Below are 26,001 nucleotides of genomic sequence, written 5' to 3'. Positions count from 1 at the left end.
CTCTGCAGACAGAAATGGTGATTATGAAATGAAATGGTGTTAATCTGAAGTCCCTCTTTATTTTTCCTCACAGGTGAACACTGTGAGCTGAATGTGTCATCAGACCGCTGTGTACCTGGTGTATGCAAAAATGGTGGCAAGTGTGTGAACCGGCTGGCGGGTGGCTTCATGTGCCAGTGTCCCCAAGGGGAGTACGAGACGCCCTACTGCGAGATGACCACACGCAGCTTCCCTGGACAGTCCTTCATTACCTTCAGAGGCCTGCGACAGAGGTTCCACTTCACCGTCTCCTTTATGTGAGTGCTTCCTTTCCATCCTTCTTTCTTCACTATTTACCATTAATTGCCATCCTCTCTCTTTATTGGCTGAAATATTGCTAAATAAGCTATTGTTTGAAAAGGTTGACTAACAACAACCAAGCGAACAGCACTCTGTTTGCAAGAGCCCCTTTTGGAAGATAATATTCCGTAACACACACCTGGGGTTGCACCGTCACTCACCGTTTCACAGCACAGCAGTAGCACTACATGTCTGGGATACTTGTAGCAGTATGTGCAGTAAACAGCAATTTAGGGAGTGCGACGAGCTGCACTAATAAACACAACTGAGTTCAGTTGGCTAACGTGCATCCACTGGGGCATGCTAAGACATGTGCACACTTTTCCATTGTGTATCAGTTGCCTCCTCAGAATATACACATGCATATGTAGGAGCGAAGAAGACACACACACCACCTGAATGTCGCACTCCCTAATAATCTCTGGAGGACAATAGACTCCCATATGGTACATATTAGAAAAAAGACTTTCCCATGTTTCATTACCAGTAATAGGTGAGATGATAATGCACGTTCATGAACAGCATGACGGTGAGAAAGGTTTGAGGTATGGTGAAAACAGGAAAGGCCATGTGATGTGTTTCCCTTATCAGTGTTTGGCTACAGCCATCCTGACTTCCTGCCCTGTTGGCCTCACTGGCATCTGCTGACTGACTCCTTTGCCCTCACCTTACACTGCTAACACAGACACGAACACAAAACAGCAATGCATATGAGCTCTGTGCCCTTATACAGCACACACACGGGAAGGTAGTGGCTCATTTACCAGGTTTTTCTCCCTTTCTTCCCGGGCGGATACACTCATGTATCGTCTAAAGCAAAGCAACTGTTTCCTCTCTGCTGCTCGCTGGCTTAACTTATCCTGCTTTTCCTGTCCAAGAGCCTTTTCCTCAAGAGCTTCTTGGTCCTTTCATCATAAAGCTATCTGCAAGGCCTTCAAGCATTCAGTCCTGGTCTGTTTGAGTTGGATAGGTGCTTCAAAATGTGACAGGAAATATGAGCTTGAGCAGAGAAAAACAGTCGCAATCCACTCGTCTCTTTTTGTGACACAACTCTGAATGTTCATGGTTTTGCTTTTTTCTTGAGTTTTTGTTTTTATTTATATATCAAGATCAAGCGAATATGACATGCACAGTCTCAGTTTCTGGATTGATTGCACTGTGGTTATCCACGTTGTCCTTCAACAACAATCTTGTTTGTCTCTGCAGGTTTGCTACCAGAGAGAGGAACGCTCTGCTTCTCTACAATGGCAGATTCAATGAAAAGCATGACTTCATAGCCCTGGAGATCATTGACGAACAAATCCAGCTCACCTTCTCTGGAGGTTAGTCCTTATACTGTGTGTTTGTGTGCAGGCGCAGGTGTATGTAACTGTCACATATTAGTCACGCAAATAGATTAGCAAAGGTTTAATTGCACTTTATCTAAAGTTACTTAGCTGGCTAAATAATTCTTATCACACTGCACTTTCTTTTGGTAGGAGTGTGTGTTTTAATGTGTGTGTGTGTGTGTGTGTGGGCATAGACGAATCCCAGTGTGCCGGAATGTGAATGGGTTCATTAGCATGTATGTGTGTCTTTGTGTGAGCGGGTAAGAGGGAGAGGCGCAAACACTTAACTCGCCAAACGTCCACAATTAGCAAAAAACAGTGCCAACATGCATGCATACACGAATATGCACGCACACACACACACACACACACACACACGCTCGCACACATACAGTTCAGGTGCAATAAGAAACACACCCACAGTCACTGTTAAAACTGGTAACTGTTGGATTGCAGATCAAACACTTCTTAGTTGGACTGGTGACTGTTGTTTTCAGAGTCGGTCTACTTTCCCATGGTACCATACAGGGAGGAATCCAGTTCAATATGATTATGTTGGGTGAAGCTTGTTTGGGAGCCAAGCCAAGTCCTTGTGCCCTGCTTCAGATCTGAAACATGACTACATGTTACATGCCCTATTCATCAAATTAGATGCTTTGAATTGTGACTCATGGTTAATAAGAGGAATGGAAAATTCTCTTTCAGTGTTTTCTTAGAAATGACAACATTGAGAAATGTATTTAACACACTGCTCGGCGCAGTAGGTTGGAAACATTTCTGTCCTTGTCTCACATGCATAGAAAGGAAACGTGCATCATTTATTAACTCCTTCACACTCATACAAACATACAAAGAACCACATTAGTTGTTGGTGCCGCTGCAGAGTTTACTGATTTCCAGAGCTGTGGATTCCTCCCCAGGCTGCTCCTGCCCTTGACAAACAGAGTAAACCCCTAGTAAGTCTGGTACTATTGTGCTGTACAACCTTCTCACTGAGAGCCATTGACAGTGCAAACTAATCCTGGCTTTGGAAACAGCTGATTTATGATCGCGTGTGTGTGTGTGTGTGTGCACGCGTCAAGTTAAGACAGTTTGCCTTTGATGGCAGCATATCAATAACATGGAGTATGTAGAGTGAAGCAGAAATTTCTCTGAAATGTTTAATTTTTCATTTAGATTTTTCTCACTTTCCCTCACTTAACTATTCTCCTTTACCCTTCATCCTCCCTCTATTCACCATCTGTCTACCACTTTCCTCCTCTTTCTTCCCCCCTTCCCATGTCATCCAGGTGAGACGAAGACTACTGTGTCTCCATACATCCCAGGGGGGGTCAGTGACGGCCAGTGGCACTCGGTCCAGCTCCATTACTACAACAAGGTAAGTGCATCTAAGGCGCATAAGTAGATTTGTGTAATTTTCAGCACATGAACTTGAAAACAACAGCATACATGGATATAACATGATCTGCTGACCCAAGACTTTGCTTTGAAGAAAATAATTAGAATTCAAGCCCATATTAGGTGTTTCCACCAGAAAAGTCCTGACACTTTTGCTTTCCCTGGAACGAGTCCAACTTTGAGGGTATGTTGATTAGTGTTTCCACAGCAAGGCCCTGGGAAATTAAGAACATTAGCCTTTAATGTGGTCACTTTTTACATCACTTCTTTATGTGCTGCGCTGCAGGTTCCCACCTTGATTGTTGATATCCCCTAAACAAAATGTAGGCACTGTTTCCTATAATACAGGCAGAGGAACCAAGTTCCTCAAAAGTTCCTGGTGCCCAGGACAAGTTCCTGCAGGGGCCTCACGCCTCTTGAAGATGGAGAACATACTGTGTTAGTATCCAGTGTTAAAGGTAGATAAGTTGAGGAGTTGATGAAATGTGGCTTTCTTTGATGACTTTCACTCCTGATTCAAGAGATTATTTTAATAGTGCAGGTTTGACTGGGGACATTAACTCTGACGTGAGTTAAACCCTCTGTCTTAGCCTTTGACATTAAAGCACAGGGGCCTGCCATCAATTTCAAAGGTCAGAAGTTCATCAACTGTATTTTTCCATGTAGATGTAGATGCGGCTCATCATATACAGCCTTTGAATATTTATATGATTGTACTGTCACAGTATAATCATTATCATTGACAATAGGTTTCCGTTTTTACCGCAAGTTGTTCCCACGGCAGGCTTCTAGTCTTTCTACTAAGTCCAATCTCAGAAAAGAGACAGCGATTATTTCTCAACCTAGCTCATGTATCCACTTCAGTTGTAATATCATATTGGAAGGGCTTACACTGCAGTCAGTTGTTGGTGTAATTTTCCAACAAACTTCCAGAGCCTGCAGGCACAGTTCTTATAACGTTAAACCAGACAGTAAATAAAAGAACACTGGCCTTCTGAACATGGACATCCTATAGTTAGGTGTCTGGTTATTAATTGTATAGTTCACAATATTGCTTTTCAGTGTCTGCAGTAGCAACATTAAGCATGAGTACTGTGGGTTTAGCCTTTAGATTCTAGCTTTGTAACCATGCGATTGACCATGTGCTAGGATTACCTTACAGCCAGAGCTCAAAGTCAAATTCACATGCATGTGCTATGCAGTGCTGTTACACAAGGCACCACTCCCTCATCTATCACTTCTCCCCATCTCTTTCCTTCTTTTTTCTGGCTCTTTCTTGTATCTGTCACTGAGAGCTGTGGCATCTCTCGCTTGCGCCGTTGACGTCCAGCATCACATTTCAGCGCCTGTGTTTTGAAGCATGTTAAGGAGAGGACCCCTCTTTTTATCCTAACACCGTCTTACAACGTACAGCAGCTCACATTTCACATGGTGTTCTTGTGTCTAGGAGCTATAGCATAGCATGCTTAGTAGCCTTGACAGAGACGTATTCATCAAAGGTGATGAATCAGGCAACCATAATGTACCGTGCTAGCTGCAGGGTCACATCTATACCTTTTGTTTGAGGTGTATTTAGGCTGTATGTCCACCTGTTCAACTACACCGCCTTTAAGATGCTAGAGACAAAGGAAAAGACATTGTACAGCTTTGTTAGTGTCGCTGCGAGGCTCCTGCCTACCACAGGTATTATTTGCAGGATACAGTCTGTTGGCACTGAACATTTCTTTGCTTTGTTTTTCTGTGGGGTTGTCTAGTGTTTGTACAAATGTCACCATGGAAATGGAGAGATTCATTTCCATGTTCAAACAGATTTCATGTATCATCCTTCTTCTGCATGGTTTATTTCTTCTTATTATTCAGCTTTACCGATCTTAAAGGCTTCCCTTTTTGGTGCTGTGACATGCAGATACAAATAGTACATACGCAAACATAGATCTTATGAGTGTATCCCAGTGCTATTAGTGTGTGAAGCAGAGGGTGTGTGAGTTCCACTAATGTCACTCATAATACACACCGGCCATTTGCAAAGCTGGTGACACATTCCAATAAATTAGCCCAAGGCAGAGTGTAACGCAGACACAGGGTCAGATTTTCTTCATGTGTTGACTGATCAGAAGTCCGAATGACTGATGGTAATTTAATCCTGAATCAGTCGCTGGAGGGATTAGTGAAAATGTATATGGCAGAAGGCAGTAATGTTCTCACAGTATCTTAGACGCGTTGACATGTGAATGTATGGACGTTAGTGAAGGCACATGTTTGCCATACATGAAAGCGAGCTCAGTCTCAGATTCACTCACATCGGTCTGCAGGTAGCATCACTTTCATAGCCCAGGGAGACTTAGAAGAAGATAAGAGCCCTCAGACCGATGTAATCCCGATTTATGTCATGTGGCACACACACACACACACACACACACACAAACAATGTTCTCTCTCTGTCCATGTGTTTTCAATTTGGAGCGTTTTAGGGTTTTAGCTAGAAGCAGCTTATAAAGGTAGAGATTTTGGTCAAGATGACTGCTGGTGATTCATGTATTGTTTAGACATCAGTAGCAGTCAAAATACGGGTTGCACCACACAATTGAGATTACTTGTTTCCTAATGCTCACACCCAAGTGTCTCAGTCTCACTCACTTTAGTCTTTATTGTGTTTATTAAGTTTTATCCGAGCTGATTCATTTAATTTTGCAACCTGATTTATTAGATCACTAGTTTAATAGTCTTCACGGTTGTGAAACCTCCTTGTAGTCGCTACAAATGCTGACAAAACCGAATCCACAACTGTTCTTCACACATGAGCCCCGGTTGTTTTTGAACAGTCCTAATGGCATGCTCACACAATACACACACGCACAGATGGTGATTTATCGGGTCAGACAATGATGCGGATAAAGTAGTGCTGGGTCATACAAATGCTTACTTTTAAATCTGTTGCCCCTCTGTTCAGAAGAGCCATGGTGTCCCTGCTTAAAAACAGAGGTCAAAGGTCGGGGGACAGTTGGCATGACAATAGACACGGACTTGCCATTGTTGCATTAATCTGGGTCATTTGAATGTGTGTATGAGCTACTGAGTGCACGTGTGTTTTTGTATGTGTGCAAAAGTCCGTAAAGCTATTAGATATATTGCACAATAGAAGTGGAAGGTAAAAGACATTTTTGAAATTCCTTGGTGCAACGTCTCAAGGACAGTTGACTGTGTCAGCAAGGCATATCTAAACAGGAAACACATATACACACAAACACAGATAAAGAGTAGACATAGGCAGTCTTGAAGCAGCAGGAGGTTTTGTCTTGTGTTTGGAAGTGTCCTAACTACAGGAAATAACTACAGGAAATGATGTTATTTAGCTGGACACGGCAGGATGTCGGGTCGGCAGTATGTTATGCCACACCACCTGTAGGGATTATTATCAGGATCAACAACAGATAGACAATAAATTATTGATTTACCTTATTTAACCCAGAGATTCAGAAACTCTCCAGTTGCATTTTCACAAACATAAAATTCATGTGTCCTATGCACTGGCTTGTAAAGCGCCTTCTCAGCTAAATTCATATGTGAGATGCAGTTGTAAACTTAAGATACTAGAACAAAACATTGCATCATACATTATAACACATTTTACAATTTTCTAGTTGACATTTGCCATTTGTAATTTTTTTAATTTAATTTGACAAAATCCTCATTTAGTGACTATGTCTCTTTTTCCAGGGGCCCTGCAGTTCCACGCAGTGTGTGCCAGCCAATATTGCTTAGTATGATTTCACATGGCAGTGATAAACGAGATGGAGTTTGCTGCAATCATAATGAAATTTGCATTCATGTTTCCCCAGCTGTTCTTTGAACAAGAAGAAAGTATGATAAAATGCTTTTGAGAGAATCCCAAATTAACTGTAAATCTGCGCTATGAATAAACTGTAATTAACCTCCCTGTGATCCATCCACATGCTTCCAAACTTGGCAAGCAGAAAATGACAGCAGCCGTGACATTCCTGTGTGTTTGCAGTATTTTTATAATGCTGCTTTGGCAGCACGCTAGCTTGATGTCGGTCGTGTTAAAAGTGTGTAATATGGGCTGTGTTATTTACGGTTAGGGTGTGTAGACGGCATTCCCAGACGGGCTTAGCTGGCTCTTATCACCAACCGGAGTACCAAAAGTTTACTCTTTGTGCCCCTGCTTTTCCCTCGCGCCCACTCTGGTGCTGTGTATATGACATCAGCGGAACGTAAGTGCAAATGACTTCGCAGCATAGCTTGAAGTACTTTTAAACATACCATGTGTATATTATTGGATTGTACTGCTGCAGGACTGAGACACTTGATGTAACTCAGCCACTCACCCATATTTAGAAACCTATTACTCAAACACACACAGGCCTTTCTGTAAAATGCCATTTGCACCAAAGAAACCGTTGAAAACATGACTTCATCACCAAGATGCTTGTTTTCCAAAAGTTGCATATTGTAGCTTTATATTGCATTGATTGGATTTCCAGGACCAGCTGATACGCAGTCTAACACATGCAAGAACACACGCCTACACATGCACCCAGTGGATAAGTGCTTTGAGAGACACTGCAGAGTTGTCATCCATCTCCTTGTGTCGCAGTTGTATAGCTAATAGTCGAAGCCATGTGCGGCTTTCCTGGGTGGCCAGAGTGACATAGGGCGCCAGATGCATGCCTTATTAGGTGTCTGACCGTGACATGGCAGCACACCCACACACGTTTACACAGCTATGCACAAAGATGAACACCGTACTTGTGTGTGTGTGTGTGTGTGTGCGCTGTGATGAGGCACTTTGGTGTTTCTGCACAAACATCACTGCTGGTTTGTGTATTTTCTTTGCCAAGTGCTTTTTTAAAAAGGTTAAGTAGTTATTTTTTAAGGTTAAGGTGCACACTGTTGATTCTACTGCAGGGTGTGTATTCAGAGGAAGAGGCCATGTTGCTCTTTGCTCTTTAAGGTTATCAACACATGTACACACACACACACGCTGCATTTAAATACCACAAACTAGTCTTTTTGTGAATTGTAATGCATTATTTTTGTGGGTATGTATAGTTCACCTGCTCTTCACATAGCATAGCATCGTTTCCCAGTGTAATGTAAATCTGTCAGAGAGACCTTTGTCCAAAGTCAGCAGTGTTTGAGTTGTAGCCTATTGTGTAAGGCGTTGGTAGAAGCGTTTTTGAAGTGGGCTCAGAGGAATTATGTTTTGCTTTGCTTGTCGTTACTGTTGGCAAAGTGGTGGGTTACAAATCCAACCACAGGCACCTCAGCTTCTTTATGCACACATACTCCACATGCACAGTCTTTGTTCCATTGCCACATTGTACAGTAGTGAGGCAAATAGAGAAGCACTCACACAAGGCACGTACACCTTACAATTGTGCATGTTTATATAGTGTGATATATACGTTTTAACCTGCATACACAAAAGAGACGAATGTGAAATCACGAGAATCACTAGTGATGAGATTTTCAGATGCCCATATAAACGCACACACAAGGTCACAGAGTGACATGGCTTGGTTGTGGGCAGTCTAACGCGGTGTCTCTCTCTCACGGTGTCTCTCTCCCAGGACGGGGGGAGTCTGGTGGACTCCAGTGGGGCTGTGCGGCTCCCACTCTATACTGCCTGGCTGGAGCTCAATCAGAAGGAGGTAACCTCTGACCTCTAGCCTAGTCCCCACTGGTGTTCTGTTTTTTTCTGGGGTCTCATGTAGTAGCTGCTCTGCTTCTAGTACAGTGTTGGACTAACACTAATGTACATGCTTTCCTCAGATATACAGAGGTACTGTAACATGGCCTCTAACAGTAGGGTGTTAGCTCTAGTTTAATCTGAGTCTGGTCTGGATTGCACCGCTGTAGACATTGTAGTAGGTTTTGGTGTTTTATGGTTTTATATTGCCTGTCGAAGGTATATGGAAGTAGTTCCCTACTTTTTTCTGTCTCTGTTGTTTGGGACTTTTGGGTGAAGTTAACCCATGATGTGTCGCTTTTGGCCTCAAAGCACATCATGAATCTTTTGTGATTTAAAGGTGCCCTGTGGAGTAAAGAAATAAAATTATATAATAATTATATAAAATGTTTATATTTTTAAAATTGTAAAATGTGCAAAACCTCTTCTTTATGTCACTTACACAGTGTATCCTCATCACACACACACACACACACACACACACAACATGAACAAAAAAGAGACCCACTTGTTAAAAGATTACACCATAGAACTACTACTAGTCAAAACTCCATAGTGTACCTTTAATAAATGTGCTAAAACATGAGCTTCAACCTTTTCCTACAGTATTTCTTCCTGTGTTGCATGTACCCCCACATTCTTCTTTGAAACCATCTATCCCCCCCATTCGACTGTATATCACAGTCCTCCTCTGCGTCGTTGTCGGCTCAGCTCCATTTCTCTGTCTGGCTCGAGAAGCCAGCCGTGCCTACAAACGAGTCAGTGGTGTGTACTGTACGCAGAAAAATGAAACAGTAACAAGCTCATTGCTCATCTGTCAGCTCTTATTGACATCTCCCATTGAGATCTGTTCACGTGAAATAAACATGTCTGAGCCTTGGCAGGCAGGCAGGTCGACAGGTAGGAAAGTAAGACACCCGGTGAGCAGCGATGGTGTTTTCCTTGGCAACAATGGTTCTGTCAGGGAGGATTAAGGATGCTCAGAAATCGTCAGAGATGGCCCCTGTAATGAGCATGGACAGCAAATGTCTCTGTGCTTTACACTGCAATTTAGTCTGAGGGATTTAATTTTAGCATCTTCTGTCTTGTCATGTGTTAGACTAATACACATGTTCTTAGTTGCTGGTATTAATTGGTTTTACCTGAATAATTAAGAAAAAAATAAATAAGTTTTATAAAGCAAATTTTTACACTGGGCTCCTGCCCTGTTAATTAGGTGTAACTTTTCCATGTCTGACACTTCATTTCATAGGGTTAAAATGACCATCTACATTGATATTGATGCATGTTTGTGTGTGTGTGGCGAGTGGGAACAGAAGATATCGAGAGCGTGTAGCCCTGATGTCTGATAAATCTGTCTTATGTCACATGACTCATTGCCTCTTTGTGTATTGTGTCAATATCTCTTCAGATTCTCTCGTTTCTGGATTCCTTCATTGCTCTGCTATGATGTGAGGGAGTGTGTGTGTGTGTGTGTGTGTGTGTGTGTGTGTGTGCCACTAAAAAGAGGAAATTTCCCACACCTCATGTAGCATGACCTAAACCTCTTATTAACATTGAGAGAGACAGATACACAGTGGAATTCTTTTTAGGGAGGTGCAGAAAATAGGAGATAAAAATGCAGATGAAGTGTAGAAAGAAGCAGAGAGAGAAACATCCATATTGTTTTCTACCACTTAACATGGCACTAGCTTGTCTTCCTCCTCCTCTAATGTCTCTGTTTCCTCATCATTCTCTCTTATCTTCTTCTATTTCCGCGCCTCTTAGCTTTTATATAATCCCCTATGAAGTTCAGTTTTATTGTGCCAGTGCTTTTACTGACAAACATTATCGTGATTGCTGATTATCCTTGATTGTTTTATGTTGTACTCCACAGTGCTGGGTAGATGCCTGATCTGTGTATAGTTAGTTTAGCTTAGCAAATTGAAATAAAAGCATTGAGAAAACCCAACTATTAATCAAGCAAAATTAGACAAAGACTCAAAACCTGCCTGTAAAATGTGCTTAAACCAGTGGTTGAAAAACATCACTCAGAAGGTAATCCTGTTGATGTCAGTACGCAGTTGTTGAAGGAATTTTCTTAAGCCGTTCCAAAGAGGATACGGTTTCTCTTACCTCAGTTCGTGTAATATGCGCATTTGTTTTGCCGCTCGGAGAGATACAAGCCAACAATAGCTGCTGCCCATCTATTACACTGATAGAGACAAGTGTGAGGAGACAGCAGTAATATATAGGCTTGAGCAAGGGACATGGTAGCCTTGTGTACCGCCTCTGGGTGCTCTGTGTGTGTGTGTGTGTGTGTGTGTGTGTGTGTGTGTGTGTGTGTGTGTGTGTGTGTGTGTGTGTGTGTGTGTGTGTGTGTGTGTGTGTGTGTGTGTTTAAATAATTCACACTTCTAGGTTTACATAGCCAGAGGGCAGGTGAGGTAATGTGGACATGATAGAGTCTGTTGTTGTGAGAGGGAAGTTGGGACACAGTAGTCGATGCATGACGGGGCCAAAAATCAACATTACACACATTTCTGAGAGAGTTATTGGTGTTGGTTCGATGCCCATCTTTATTTTGGCTCCAGTTTTTTCTCCAGTTTGTGTTGCATCACTCTTTTATGGATACTTATAAAACCTTTTTGGGTTGTTTTTGTTGTTACTTGAGCGTAAAGCAGAGAAACAGCATGCACAAACGCCCCCGAAGCATCAGGAGATCCGCAGAATGTAACATTCATCCAGGAGTTAGCGTAACAATGGCGTTTCCTCAGACAAACCGGACTGTGTGCCCCTTTTCCTTTATTGTCAGAATGAACTATGTGGCCGTCTGCAGCTCCACTTGCTGCTTCCTGTCTTACGCGCACACACACAAGCTTGCCGCTTGCTCACTCAACATACATGCTTAAACACATTCTGCAGACATCCTTTCCATACTCCCCAAACACATAATCACCACTGAGTGTTCCCTACATCCCACACTGTACACATACACACACACACACACACACACATATATATTTCCTGGTCATTAGTTGCTCATACTGAGAGTGTGAGTTTTTTTGGCTCTTTATCCCGACTACAAGCTGGTTGAGTTATCATGTTGACAGGCAGGTGGTGGTTAAAGAGGTATCAGTGTGTGTGTGTGTGTGTGTTTGATTGTTGGTAAAAGAGAGAGATGGTGTGTGTTTTAGTAAGTCTTTGTCTTTTGTCTGTACGTAGGCTAGTTGTTACTGTAGAGAAAGTATGTGTGTGTGTTTTGATTGTAGTTGGCAGCATTTTTGATGTACGTTGAAGATTCTGGGTGTGCATTCGTAAATGAGTGTGTGTGTCTGTGTGTGTTCCTCCATCCACTCGTGTCACATGCCCTCCTCGTCTTTGTGGCGAGCTGCGGGGATCAAGTGCGTTTCCATGGCTGCAGCAAGCCTATCGCCCCTGGAGACGACACCTTAGAGAGAGGGAATCTTCAACGGCCCAGAGTCGGGCAGAGGGTAAACAAGAGACTCTCATGGGGCCCCTTAAAGTGAGGGACAAGTGCACTTTAAAAGACCAGAGTCAGAAAGTAGCCTGAAACTATATACAGTTCTACTGTGGTTACACAGTGAACAGACACATGCATCCAACTGAACACTAGTGTTCGATTTAGAGATTTTTAAGGGGATTTCTAAATATTTTCCCTCCAGATACGGGTGTAGTTGTGTGTATGAGGCAAATACTAAGAACCTCATTCATTCATTCATTTAGTTTGTGCATAGCATGTTGTCCGTCTGGAACAGTTAGTGCTCTTGCATCCCTGTTAGCGTAGCACTTACAGCATGTACATTTATGTGCACGTGTGTTAGTTTGTAACTTATCAGCACATGTAACAGCTGCACCCCCTGGGATGTTGGGTTGCGGGTCCATTACACACATTGTATGATATCTGGGTATCCCTCGCCCTCGTCTCTCGCTCTCTCTCCTGTGTTTTGCTTCCCGTCTTTTTCTGCCTTTATCTCGTTCCTTCCTCGCTCGACTGCGCTCAAAAGCAATGATAAGATTGTAATCACCGACTAGTCTTCTCACAGAGCGGGTTTCTTTATCTTATGGACAAATTACCTTCTGTAGCCCCTGAAAACACGGTTATCACACTTTTCCCTCTCATTTTCATTTTCATATTCTAACTGCTCAGCATCACAGTCAAAGATTTTTTTTTCCTTGATTAGAGTTATTGTACTTCAGCCAACACTGGGAGGCCCCAACAAAAGTTTCACACATGGGCGGCCTGGAAAGAGAGATGTATGTTGTTGCCATGGTGAAGTGGTGGTGGGAGTGGGAAGGTTTCACTTAAGTAGCCACCTGTAGATACTGGAGCAGAGGGTTAGTCCCACATACCATGAACACTGACTCATTTTAGATAAGTGTTGTTTTTTTTTTAGACATATTTAAGAAGAATTGAACATTCATTGTGCAGCTGCAGTATTTATCGATTGGACTGTAGAGCAGCAGGGCCAGAGGTGTTGCGCTCTCTGTTTGTCTTTATGGAAACTGGGAAAGTGTTTTTGGAGGAATCAACGGAAACAGGGGATGTTGGAGGGAGTGGCACTGACAAATCACAATAAAACTCCCTCTGGGATGGAAAATATGCCCGGACCAGAGCCGACCTGAGCCAAAAGAGGAGACACTGCACCCCTCTGTTGCTCTATTTTTGCTTGTCTGCCAGTTTCTCTTTTATCTTTCTCTTGCATTCTCTTATTTCTGGTCAGTCCACTTCCCTATTTTTGTCTGCTGCTCTGTCTTTTATATTTTTCTTCTATTGTTTGCCATGTCTCTGCCCACTAGTATCTCATTACCCTAATCCTATTTATGTAGGAGACAAACACATAGACATGCATTGTTTTTTTTTCTCTCCATCTTTTCTGGGGGTTTTTCTCAGTTTCATATGATTTATTTTAGAATAAATAAGATAACAGAAAGGACTAACATAATCATTAATCTCCTCTGAGCTAGAAATTAAAAGGTTCTGATGGTTCTGATTTCAAAATAAAAGTCTCAAAATGCCAGTAAAGAAGATAGGTTGCTATATTTAATTGGTGGAAACACCTTTGGATTAAACTCCCCAAATGCCTCCTGCATCTTAATCCAAGTCCACTATTGTTGAGGAAAAGCTCCATTGAACTTCGGTCTCAGATTCCATATTACACAAACTAAAGCGATTTAGTGGCCTGATTTTATAAGCTGATCCACATTTTCACAGATCAACATTTGTCGGCCACGGGCCTTGATGGAGGAATTAGCCTACTTTGTAATCATTAGGTGCAGGCAAACATACAATGAACTTTTTTGTTGTGTGTGTCGTGTCTTAAGCCACGTAAGACCTGTGTGTTTCTGTACATGAACTTACTATACATAAAGTCAGCAAGACGTTGTGCCGCACTGACCCACTGTGATCAAGCACCAAAGCTAACGCTGTGGCCAGTTTATTGACACTGGATTTAAAAAAAGAAACAAAGAAAGAAACCAAGCGTTAAATATTTTAACAAAATTTAGTCAGTTGAGGTAATTTATGATAACAACAGAGTGTAAAAAAGATAATTTTGTTGCTCAGGTATAAAAGTGATTTATTTTTGTAGTGCAAAACAGTACTTCTTAGCCACCTGGATAAATTCATGTAGCTCTTCTAATGCTGTTGTTAACGGCCATATTTCAGTTAATTGAACTAAGTGCGTGTTATCTCCTGGTAACTGCAGATATTCCACCAGAAGTGGAATCACTACATTGGACAATCTTTAGCTCCTTAGAGATTTACTTTTGATGAACAATTGACTTTAATCTTTATTTTATTTTTTCAGCCTAACATCGGGCGTCTCGGCATCCCCCATGGACCCTCTGGTGAAAAGGTAGCCGTGGTTGCTGTGGACGACTGTGATATCTCCATGGCGATTCGCTTTGGAAAACAGATCGGCAACTACTCCTGTGCAGCCCAGGGCACCCAGACCGGACAGAAGAAGTGAGCTGTAGAACTCAGTCACTCATCTTTTCACTCATTGGCTCCAATCTGTCCCACACACCGACTCCGTAAATTACCCTGTAGTAACAACAGACAAATATGTTGTACCTTGGGGGATATGTCAAATTAACTTTAGTATAACATATTACACAACTCTCAGTCAGCCATCCTCTCCTGCTTTTGTCTTCTAATCTGAGTTCATCCTCGTGGCCTTTCTGCTGCCAGGCACGGCCTTAAACAACCAAACACTCATCTGATCTCAGGTTTAAAGCGACTTGCTCTGTGTGTGTTTATAACACACTAATTGATTTTTATATTTACACTGCGAAAGGTTCCTGAATGGATCTTGTGGGGAGCTAACATGCAGAGACACATTTAGCATGGAGAGAGGAGAGGGTGGGGACAGAGAAAGCTTCAAAGACGACTTAATGAGGTTACATTCTTTCAGGAACTTGTTGTGCAGGTCACAGACGCTGAGAGGCATTTAGAGGACATTTTAACTGGGCGATGCTGGAATATACAAATATACATTACACACGATGCATAATGTGCTGCAAACACCTGTAAGGTTGGAAACATCTTGATATGATTCCGTGTTTCTTTGCTTGAGCTGTAAACTCTGTTTTCGTACTGACATTTTCCTACAAATAAACCTGAAAAGAAAATCCTATTTTTATACATTTCAGGATTCACTTCTCATACCCGTAGCATCCCATTGCATTGCATTTTTTAAAACCACTAAATCTTGTACATGTTTTCAAACCATATTAAAACCAGCCAGGGAAATTCTTCTTTACAAAATGCACTTTAGTACTTGTAAAATTATGTAACAAATATGAGTGGCACTTTTAGTTATTAATATGTACAGATCTCATTATTCTGAAGATATTGATAGATGTTTCTGTATCAATACTATATATTTGATCAGCCATTACAATTGTCTCTGAAATTAGTTGCAAAACTGAATTATTTTGTTTTTGTCCTGATTGTAGTCTTTAAATACTTTACAAGCTTCTGAACAAGCAACAGTGTCTATACTATATACCCACACAACTGATGCGTTCAGTCTTCTTTGTCCAGAATTAAATTACAATAAACCTCTCAAAGCTCTGTAGCTTTTAATCTTTTGATCTTTTTGAAAGACTCAGTGTGTAAGCAGCTTCCTACGTGTATGACGTACCATGTGAAACACTTTTTCATGGTGATGGGAGCAGTTACCCAGTTAACTTGTAACAACTTTAAACTGTGGACATTGCTGATGTTGACATTGATTCCTTACTTGTTCCGAGTATGTTCAAAGTATGTGTCCAGTTGTGTTGTTTGATGCACAATAATCTTTGGGCAATCTGAGCATCTCACAACACTATATAGTGTGTTTAGATTTGATTCTAGTCTATGTTTTTTTGTGTGTCCATTATAGGTCACTGGACCTAACAGGACCATTGTTGCTAGGCGGCGTGCCCAACCTGCCTGAAGACTTCCCAGTCAGGAACAGAGACTTTGTGGGGTGCATGAGAAACCTTAGTATCGACAGCAAAGCCATCGACATGGCCAGCTACATCGCTAACAACGGCACCACAGCAGGTGAGGCCACATGCCACATATGGTAATAAAATAAATAAAGCCCATGTAAATACTCACATGTAGGACAAACTGCATATATTGTATCTGCCAGTTAAAATCAAATGTGCTTATTGTTCAGGTTGTCCTGCAAAGAAGAACTTTTGCACAAAAGATGTTTGTCAGAACGGAGGAGTTTGCGTGAGCAAGTGGAACACCTACAGCTGTGACTGCCCTACTGGTTACGGTGGCAAGAACTGTGAACAAGGTAAATACTCTGAGTGTGTGTGTGTGTGTGTGTGTGTGTGTGTGTGTGTGTGTGTGTGTGTGTGTGTGTGTGTGAAAGAAGAGGATATTGCGTTACTAAAAATGTAAAGAGAATTTCCTCTCAAGATATGTTAAGTCTTCTATACAAACAGTGTGTGTTTTGGAGATCAACTGGGACACGGAACACCTCCTATGACTCAGTCTGACTCATGTCACTGTGAAGCCTCTGCTCACTGCTGTACAGACACTGAACAGAGCCTCAGGTTTGGAGGTTTTTAAGGACAAAGAGCAAACGTCGGCTCACTCAATACCCTGACTCCAAAAAACGGAACAAAAGATGCACAGACACGCACACGGCATGGACCCAGAAGATGTCCTCTGTTTCTCTATTGACATGTGAGATCCAGCTCATGGTATTGCAGTACATACTACCAAGTATTTATGGTACCTATAGCGTAGCTATATAAGGTAACAGATAAAAAATATTAAATGGTATCACTCAGTCAGTCAAAGCTTCATGGCTTACTAACAGGGTTATTTGTTATTTACACTCTATAACCTGTCTCATGTTCTGCTATGGTAAGGAGAGAACTTTGATTTCCTCCTTTAGGGCGAGCTTCCAAACAATGTGTGAAGGTGTGAACGCCTCTCCTTGCTCTCTGTTCTATGAGGTAGCCGCCTATGCAGTGCCAGGCCCCTGTATCCAGTATCTGAAATGGGCTGGGATCACAGCAAGCTGGGAAGAGGTTTTGGCTGCTCTGTCGCTTGTTGACACGTTCGGTTTGATGCTTCACACACACAAGAAACCAGAGAGATTCGTTACCATTTTTATTGCGCTGCCAATATCAGTAACCATATGAAAACTGATATTATATATTAGTTTTCAACGCATTTTTAAATTAAGGAATGAGTTCTGTCACACTTCAGGCTGCAGGCAGATTAAATGTAAGCATACTGTACACCAAGTCACATTAGCTTGTTATTATGACGAGTAATTCTCAAGTTAAAAATTTTGGACGGGTGTCACACTGCTGTTGCAGTAATTAAAGATGTATTTCTAGTCAACAGATGTGGTTAAGGACTCTTTAAGTTGTTTAAGTACAGAGAGTAAATCTTTATGAAGACCATGAGAACTGAAGAGTCTGCATTTTGTTTTCTTTGTCTTTTCCTTTTTTTCTTTTTCGAATGTAACTTTATGGGAAAGTAAGCTTTGACAAAGTGGTCACGATAAAACCACCACAGATACCAGGAACAAATATGTGCTTTGTCTCATAATTACAGCTTGTGTATGTGTGTTTTTGCGAATGCTTCAAATGAAATATGTGCCCTGGGGACCCACAGAGAGTTCATGCTGCAGATTATACAGGAGAAAACCTTAACTGAGTGCTCTGTGGAAAGACTGACCTTTGCTGTTTGTGTGTGTGTGTGTGTGTGTGTGTGTGTGTGTGTGTGTGTTGTATTTTGAGCTCTAAACATTCACAAGCGTTGAGAAAAGAATGTGCTGTGCCAGTAGGATTTTGTGGATTTTCATGTCTGTAGACATGGGATGTTTGTCTAAGAATTATTTTGTTGTAATTCTGTAGACAGCAAGTAGTAATTACCTCACGTTCAGGAAAAACTTGATTCCAACCATAAATATCAAACTGGAAATCTCACAATATGAGTACAGTAAGTAAATTACTGGTTCTGAAGTAACTCAATGTTCTAAAGTTGTTGTTTAATTAAATATGTTTTGCACATGATGTGTGCTTTATAAAGCTTTTGGTCTTTATTTTGTCCATTCGACAATTTTTCCATTATCTCGTTTACTTCGTACCACCAAGATAAAGGCCCTTCTCTCCTGAAACAGTTTTACTTTCTGTTTCACTTCACTTCACTTACTCAACCCTGAAATTATCAAAGCTTCAGAGTTGTATGGAAGACAAGAACGGCTTTTTTTACCTGTTGTCATAAAGCCAGTGGATCTCCTGTGATGTCTGACCTGTACAACACTGCTTCATAGCAGCCTGTTTATGTTCCAGTATACAGTAAAGATTTATCAGAGCCTGTGTCTTTCTCTTTCTCCTGTCCAGTGATGCCATCTCCTCAGTTCTTCGATGGTCAAGCGCTTGTATCCTGGAGCGAGCCAGACATCACCATCGCTGTTCCCTGGTACATGGGTCTCATGTTCCGCACCAGGCAGCCTGCTGGTACTTTGATGCAGGCCAATGCTGGACCCTCCTCTACCATCAATCTCATGGTGAGAGACAGGACATGGTACACTGTTGTGCACTTGTCGTTCATGCAAATCTTCTCTGTCGGGTACATTTTATTTCTGGAACAGCGATTTATGATGCATAAATCGGAGTAGAATGTCTTGACATTATTTCTTTATGTTCTCCATCTAGCTGCGTGAGCAACAAGTCCACATGGAGGTTTTGCTGAGACAGCAGCTGGTGGCATCACTGAGCTTCCCCCAAGTTCGTGTCAATGACGGAGAGTGGCACCACCTGCTGGTAGAACTGAGGAGCGTTAAAGATGGCAAAGACATCAAATACGTGGCTGCTGTGTCACTGGACTATGGCATGTACCAGGTACAGGGCATATTACATCCCATGTAGTTAAGGTAGTGTGTAAGGTTCAATGTCAGTGTTCTCATTTTCAACTGTGGTTTTTAAGCAGAAGTCAGTGGAGATTGGCAATGATCTCCCAGGTCTGAAGCTGCAAACTCTTCATGTTGGAGGTTTGCCTGGAAAGGAAAACCACGTCAACAAAGGATTCGTTGGCTGCATACAGGTGAGAAATCCCTCATTCTGAAAGTATTTTCTTAATTAAATTCTTGTGTCTTTTTTCTTACACTTGGCTGCCTCTGATTTTTCTCCATTGCGACACACTGTCCATCAGGGTGTGCGCATGGGTGAGACGTCCACCAATGTAGCCAACGTGAACATGGCTCAGGGCCTAAAAATCCATGTAGAGGACGGGTGCGATTTGGCCGACCCCTGTGATTCCAACATCTGCCCTGACAACAGCCACTGCAGCGATGACTGGAGCACTCACACCTGTGTCTGTGATCCAGGTAATACCCACATGCAAAAACACAAACGGAAGCACCCCTATGGAATCTGTGTTTCCCTCAGTAGGGTTTGGGTGTCAGTCCTTATATTTTCCTGCCTGCCCCGCAGGTTACTTCGGGAGGGAGTGTGTGGATGCCTGTCAGCTCAACCCCTGTGAGCACGTTTCCACCTGTGTTCGCAAACCCAGTTCCTCCCACGGCTACACCTGTGAGTGCGGTCAGAACTACTACGGCCAGTACTGCGAAAACAAGTAAGCTCTATTTCTGCGTGTATGTGTATCTGCAAGAGCAAGAGCTTTTTAATCAGGGCGTTATTAGTGTGCGATGTGAACATGATGGTGTTTGTTTGCTTGAACAATCAGGTGAAATCCAACTCTTCATGCAGAAACCAGAGTTAAGGTTCGCACAGGTTGAGAAGTGCACATGAATTACCGGCATGATTGAGAACCAGCCATTTCCCCCTGAACTCTGACCCCCATGGCACGCATCACTTCCTGTCTTAAGCAGGATGTGGGATTCCCTCTCTATGCCTGACTGATCCTCCATAAGTGTTTAGTCTTCATTGCCCTCATACTGCCACTTGTCCCGTATCAGATCACACCACTCAGCTAGAGATCACATCTCTTGAGAGAAAAAGAAAGTGTGTGTGTGTGTGTGTGTGTGTGTGTGTGTGTGTATAAGTGACTCACACTTGATTCATTGACTTTAAACTGTGGAGGAAGTTTATTCTAGATTCAGGCTGTTTAGTTGGAGATAAACTTATCATATAGTGATCTATCAGATTTGTACAAGCTGCTACCAAGTCAGTAACGAGCCAAAACCTGATCAACTATCACTATGATTTTTTTGTATTTAATGTTTTTTTTCCAAATAACGTTTGGTGGGAGTTTGGTTGCTTTCACTTTAAAATGCAACTATTTTCATTTATAAAATGACAGAGTGGAGAAGCCATGTCCACAAGGTTGGTGGGGCAGTCCCGTGTGTGGACCCTGTAACTGCGATACTAACAAAGGATTTCATAAAGACTGCAACAAGACCACTGGAGAGTGCCGCTGCAAGGTAAAAACACACATAGTGTTGTTTTTTAAGCACAGCAATGTAATTACAGTATAAGAAGAAATAAATTGATCTCAGTGGCTATACTAAAAATCATATTAGTGATTTGTATCTTCTCCTCTTCCTGTAGGAAAACCACTATCGTCCAGAGGGAGAGGACACTTGCTATGCCTGCGACTGTTTTTCTATTGGCTCTGAGTCTCGAACCTGCAACCCCATCACTGGGCAGTGCCCCTGTAAGGGAGGTGTCATAGGTCGTCAGTGTAACCGCTGCGATAACCCCTTTGCTGAAGTTACCCCCACGGGATGTGAAGGTATTTAAATTAACATATTTTGTTATAACATGATGCTTAGATAAACTTAAAGTGTGAAGCTCAGATAAAGTGTGAACAGTAATGAGAAAAAAATTCTTTTAGTAGCAGGGTGCACTGGTCCTTTAAATGTTCCGGTTCACAAAGTGGGTCCGGATGAATCGATGAAGTGTCAGAAGGAAACAAATAGTGTCGCTCTCATATCTGCTGGTGCTGCACTTGATCTAACTCCAGGGCTTTGTCGCCGCCCAGTCAAGCAGAAGGGGCAAGTCTGGCTAGTGGGCTAACTTGGCAGTGGGGCTGCACCGGCACAATACAGTAGAGATGAATAGAAGACAAAACCACAAAGATCCTAAAAGAAAATGAATGTCAGCGTTAGCACTGTTTGACCCAACACGGAGCTCTTCACAGTCTGAGGACATGCTCAGACTTTTAATTGGAATCCTTTATGTCCTTGTGTATTGTGGTTCTTTTTGTAGCCCCTACTCTTCCTTTTTTACATTTTTGATGTGACATTTGATATATTTTCACATGGATATGATTAAATTAAGAGTTCCTCCTCCTCAGAGTTCTCCTAAGAGCTGCTGAAACTAAGAACTAACTAAACAACTAGACTTGCTACTTAGAGGGGGCCACAAACAAACAAGTAGATTTATTAACCCACATACACTGAAATGAATTATGTATCACAGCTTGTGTAACCACTTTTCAGGATTTATTTGGTTGAATGTCCCTGTGTTGCTCTGTCTGGCTGTTACACAAGTAGGAGTGGTGTCTTAAGGTGGAGCCTACGAGACTGAATGCTTTGTGGCTCTTTATTCTGGGTCAAATGAAATGTGAGATTGAAGAAAACAAATGTATGTTTAAAAACATGTAACAACCAATATTTTCTGTCTCTACTTGTGTCTTTCCAGTGGTGTACGAGGGCTGTCCAAAGGCGTTTGACGCTGGCATTTGGTGGCCAAAGACCAAATTTGGACGCCCCGCTGCCATGAACTGTCCCAAAGGATCTATTGGTGAGAACTTGTTAGTCCATTTTCCAGCACAAATTCAGAGCAGCTGTGTCAACTTAAAATGCGGATTAAATTATATATGGGGGAGACAAAAATATTGTTTAGCTGTAAAATCATTTTGTAAATAAACAAAATGCGTTTTGCTTTTTTTCTTGCCTGAATGTCCGGGAAAAAAATGTGAGGAAACTATTAATTTGATTTTGATTTTCCACACAGGTACTGCCATCCGTCACTGCAGCGATGAGAAGGGCTGGTTGTCGCCTGAGCTGTTCAATTGCACCACTGTCACCTTTTCCCATCTAAAGAAACTGGTGAGTAGTAGTCAAAATAAAACTTTACATTCTCATTTCAATCAAAAATGAAAGTATTAAGAGCACTTATTGGTCCTTATTTGGAAAAATCTCTATTACTAAGAGCTCAGTAATGTGTAATATGATCAATGTGATCAGTCTATAGGTCTGTAGATTTCAGCTAGCATTTTACTTTTTGTGTTCGAACCTGAACCTCTTAAAGTCTCACTAATCCTGAGATTGACCTGCTCAGCTTTCTTTTGCGTTAACCTGCACTTTGTTGCTCTCTTTTCAACCCTCAACCCTCCATCCGACCAGAATGAGGAACTGCGTCGCAACAGTTCAAGGATGGACAGTGAACGCTCCAAGACCATTGTGCGTTTGCTTCATGACGCCACCAATAACACTCCACATTACTACGGCAATGATGTAAAGACGGCCGCCCAGCTGCTGAATCACGTGCTGCTGTACGAGAGCAGGCAGGCCGGATTTGACCTCACGGCCATGAGGGATGCAGAGTTCAACGAGGTAGAAAAGACTTTGTTTTAATGACTCTTAAAGAGTGGTTGAGTAGATAATATATATAAATGAACCTGGTGACCCCAGTGGAAACACAGGTGGCACGCTGCCCTCCACTGGCTGATTCTCATTGTAGTTGTCTAAGACCTCCACCACTTCTTTACATATTCACTTAATCTGATAGATACATTTGATACATTCACTTTCTGTAGTCTCCATTCATTTCATTTGTTCATTTGTTCCAGAATTTGGTGCGAGCAGGCAGCGCCATACTGGATCCTAACACCAAGGAGCATTGGGAGCAGATCCAGAGGACAGAGGGCGGCACGGCACATCTGCTCCGCAACTTCGAAGACTACGCCAACACGCTGGCACAGAACGTCAGGAAGACCTATCTGAAACCCTTCACCATTGTCACCGACAACATGAGTGAGCGAACGAACTATAAACACCTTGTGTGAATCCAGCACACAGAGAATAGTTGCAAACATGTAGCGCATTTCATCCCTTTCATCTCTGCCTGTCCTCTAGTTCTAACCGTGGACTACCTGGATGTGTCAGACCCTGAGAAGGCAGCATTCCCTCGGTTTCAGGATATCCAAGAGGCCTATCCCAAGGAACTCAGGTCCTCCGTCCACTTTCCCGAGTTCAACCTCCGCACCCAAGCTCACCGAGGTAGGACCCACACGACTGTAGCTTAAAATCTGTGTTAAAATGCACTCTGAAATTTCAGTCCCAATCAGTCAGTGTATCTACATCCATGTTCTTTCTGTCTGTCTCAGTGGAGCCCACCCCTGCCCTTCCAAGTCAAACTGATCCTCCCCTGGAGGAGGACCACACAGTGTCTGATAGGAGACGGCGCCACCTCGAGCCAGCTGCCCCTCTGCCAGTTGCCGTGGTGATAGTGTACAAATCACTGGGAAAACTGCTCCCAGAAAGATATGACCCTGACCGCAGGAGTCTGAGGTAGAAACCCTCTTATGTGTTGACACACATGCTTTAGTTATCCTTCTAGAAACTCTCTGTAGGAGAAAACATAGGAGCGAATACATTTCACTCACGCTCAATTGTATTTCTTTTTTTGGCCTGACTCCAGGCTTCCTAACCGTCCAGTGATCAACACAGCCATAGTGAGCACCACAGTCCACAGCGAGGGTTCACCCCTTCCTCCTTTCCTGGACCCCCCCATCACACTTGAATACACCCTGTTGGAGACAGAGGAGAGGACCAAACCTGTCTGTGTCTTCTGGAACCACTCTATTGCGTGAGTTGAATCATACGCTAGACTCTCTCTTCCAATTAGAGATGAGCTTCTGTAGATGAAACTCAGGTTTTAGTCAGCACTTTTGTGTAAGTTCCTACAATACATTTGATGTGTGTGTGTCTGTGTGTTTAGGATTGGAGGAACTGGCGGCTGGTCTTCTAAAGGGTGCGAGGTGCTCAACAGGAACAACAGCCACATAAGCTGTCAGTGTAACCACATGACCAGCTTTGCCGTGCTGATGGATATCTCCAAGAGAGAGGTACTGTGGAAAATATTTGCAGTTCTCACCTTAATTGAATATATGAAACATCCAACTGAGATTGCTGATTGTACTTCCTCTTTAATTGACCCTCTTTCCTCCACAGCATGGCGATGTTCTCCCTCTGAAGATCGTCACCTACACCACAGTGGCAGTCTCTCTGTTCCTGCTCCTCCTCACGTTCATCCTGCTGTGCCTCTTGCGCCGGCTCCGCTCCAACCTCCACGCCATCCACAAAAACCTGATAGCAGCGCTCTTCTTCTCCGAGCTCGTCTTCCTGCTTGGCATCAATCAGACTGACAACCCGGTGAGACACTCTGCTGTGTATCTGCAACATATTCTACTATTTATCAATTACATGTAAATCACTTGGTGACTACATTTCGTTCAAGTCTGCTCTGCTTCACACTAGACAAATAGTCATCAGGAGAAGAGCGCAGCATACAGTGCATTTAGAAACAATATAAATGTAATGTTGAGAAGGAAAACAATAAGGTCTGCTTGTACCATACCTATGCTTGTGGCGTGCTGGAACCTCATAAATATGTCTTGCTCTGGTGTTTACTGCATTAAACCAGTAAGATGCCTGGCATCTTACTGGCATCTTTCCATGTGTCTTTGGCCTGCAGGCAGCTATCTAGTGCTTGACAAGGGTTTTACGAGGCTTAGTGGGCCTACCAGTGAGTCTGTCTTTCCTTGACAGATCATGTGTGACGTTGCGTGACTAATAGTATTTAGGAAAATATCATTTTTGTTTACTGAACTTATCTTTTACATTGTTATTTAAAGACATAGACTAGAATATGTTAAGTTCATTATGCAGTTTGGAGTCGGTTTTGGTCATAGTAATGGCCAGAAACACACTTGTACACACACACACACACACACACACACACGTAGACATACAGTAAAGGATCAAAAGGTATGGGAAGTCTTTGAAGTCTTCTGACACAGACATTAGAACACACATGCACACCCACACACACACACCCCTCTGTTGGCCAGTAATTGGGACATGCTGTGACTGGTACCTGTCTATAGATGCAGGCCTCAGGGCGTATACACATTGGCAAAGGTTTCCCAAAACAACTTCTTAGTTTTCACTTTATAAATCTCCTGTATGTCTGCGCTACAGAAAACATCATTAATCTGTTAATTGATGGGTAATCCTGTATTAAAACCTTTATTTTTAAAGTAATGGGGTTGTGAAAGCTGAGCCCCTTGATAACTTTTGAGTTAATTACTAGTCCATATATCAATAGCTGGTTTTTCATTAGTTGATCAGCCCCTGCTTCAGGTAATTTGGGCTCCACCTTTAACTGCGCACACAGTTGTCCTAGTCCAAAATGTATTAAACTTTACTTTTACTTTTAGTTTGTTTGATTCATCCAAAAACAAACTATAAAAAGCACGTAAGGATCTAATGATGCTCTGTTAACTTACACAACATCATTATGCTCAGTCTTCCTTAGCGACCCGTGTTGTATAACAGTGTGTCAGTTCTGACCAGTCTGGTTAAACCAGATGTCTACAGTCTACACAAGACATCACAAACTCATCAAGTCCAGCTGTCATCCCTGCACCGCTGTCCAACCAGATAGAGAAGAAACAGTCTCTCAGTGGACTTAACATGCTGCTACGGCTGCTTTAGTTCAATGGATGATG

The 26,001-nt window shown here is 42.4% G+C and overlaps 1 protein-coding gene across 7 annotated transcripts in view; it reads left to right on the top strand.

The window, feature by feature from the left end:
* celsr1a (cadherin EGF LAG seven-pass G-type receptor 1a) overlaps positions 1-26,001 on the top strand; it is a 64,970-nt gene that overhangs the window by 31,431 nt on the left and 7,538 nt on the right. For 3 of the 7 annotated variants that reach the window (XM_026361835.1, XM_026361831.1, XM_026361832.1), the window contains exons 4-26: positions 74-296; positions 1,546-1,661; positions 2,957-3,045; positions 8,657-8,737; positions 14,585-14,742; positions 16,163-16,326; positions 16,445-16,570; positions 18,642-18,808; positions 18,957-19,142; positions 19,228-19,344; positions 19,453-19,627; positions 19,734-19,875; positions 20,563-20,683; positions 20,811-20,994; positions 21,906-22,007; positions 22,221-22,315; positions 22,613-22,822; positions 23,059-23,242; positions 23,345-23,488; positions 23,596-23,779; positions 23,910-24,077; positions 24,210-24,336; positions 24,443-24,643. In XM_026361835.1, coding sequence (XP_026217620.1) covers positions 74-296; positions 1,546-1,661; positions 2,957-3,045; positions 8,657-8,737; positions 14,585-14,742; positions 16,163-16,326; positions 16,445-16,570; positions 18,642-18,808; positions 18,957-19,142; positions 19,228-19,344; positions 19,453-19,627; positions 19,734-19,875; positions 20,563-20,683; positions 20,811-20,994; positions 21,906-22,007; positions 22,221-22,315; positions 22,613-22,822; positions 23,059-23,242; positions 23,345-23,488; positions 23,596-23,779; positions 23,910-24,077; positions 24,210-24,336; positions 24,443-24,643 — 3,464 coding nt within the window. The remainder of the gene's footprint in view (positions 1-73; positions 297-1,545; positions 1,662-2,956; positions 3,046-8,656; positions 8,738-14,584; positions 14,743-16,162; positions 16,327-16,444; positions 16,571-18,641; positions 18,809-18,956; positions 19,143-19,227; positions 19,345-19,452; positions 19,628-19,733; positions 19,876-20,562; positions 20,684-20,810; positions 20,995-21,905; positions 22,008-22,220; positions 22,316-22,612; positions 22,823-23,058; positions 23,243-23,344; positions 23,489-23,595; positions 23,780-23,909; positions 24,078-24,209; positions 24,337-24,442; positions 24,644-26,001) is intronic. The other 4 variants (XM_033325856.1, XM_026361837.1, XM_026361833.1 and 1 more) reach the window with 3 other exon arrangements.

The sequence above is a fragment of the Anabas testudineus genome, chromosome 23 (assembly GCF_900324465.2).
Source record: "Anabas testudineus chromosome 23, fAnaTes1.2, whole genome shotgun sequence".
NCBI classification, from domain to species: Eukaryota; Metazoa; Chordata; class Actinopteri; order Anabantiformes; family Anabantidae; genus Anabas; species Anabas testudineus.
The sequence above is the reverse complement of the archived record's forward strand: the minus strand, read 5'-3'. Positions and strand labels throughout refer to the sequence as shown.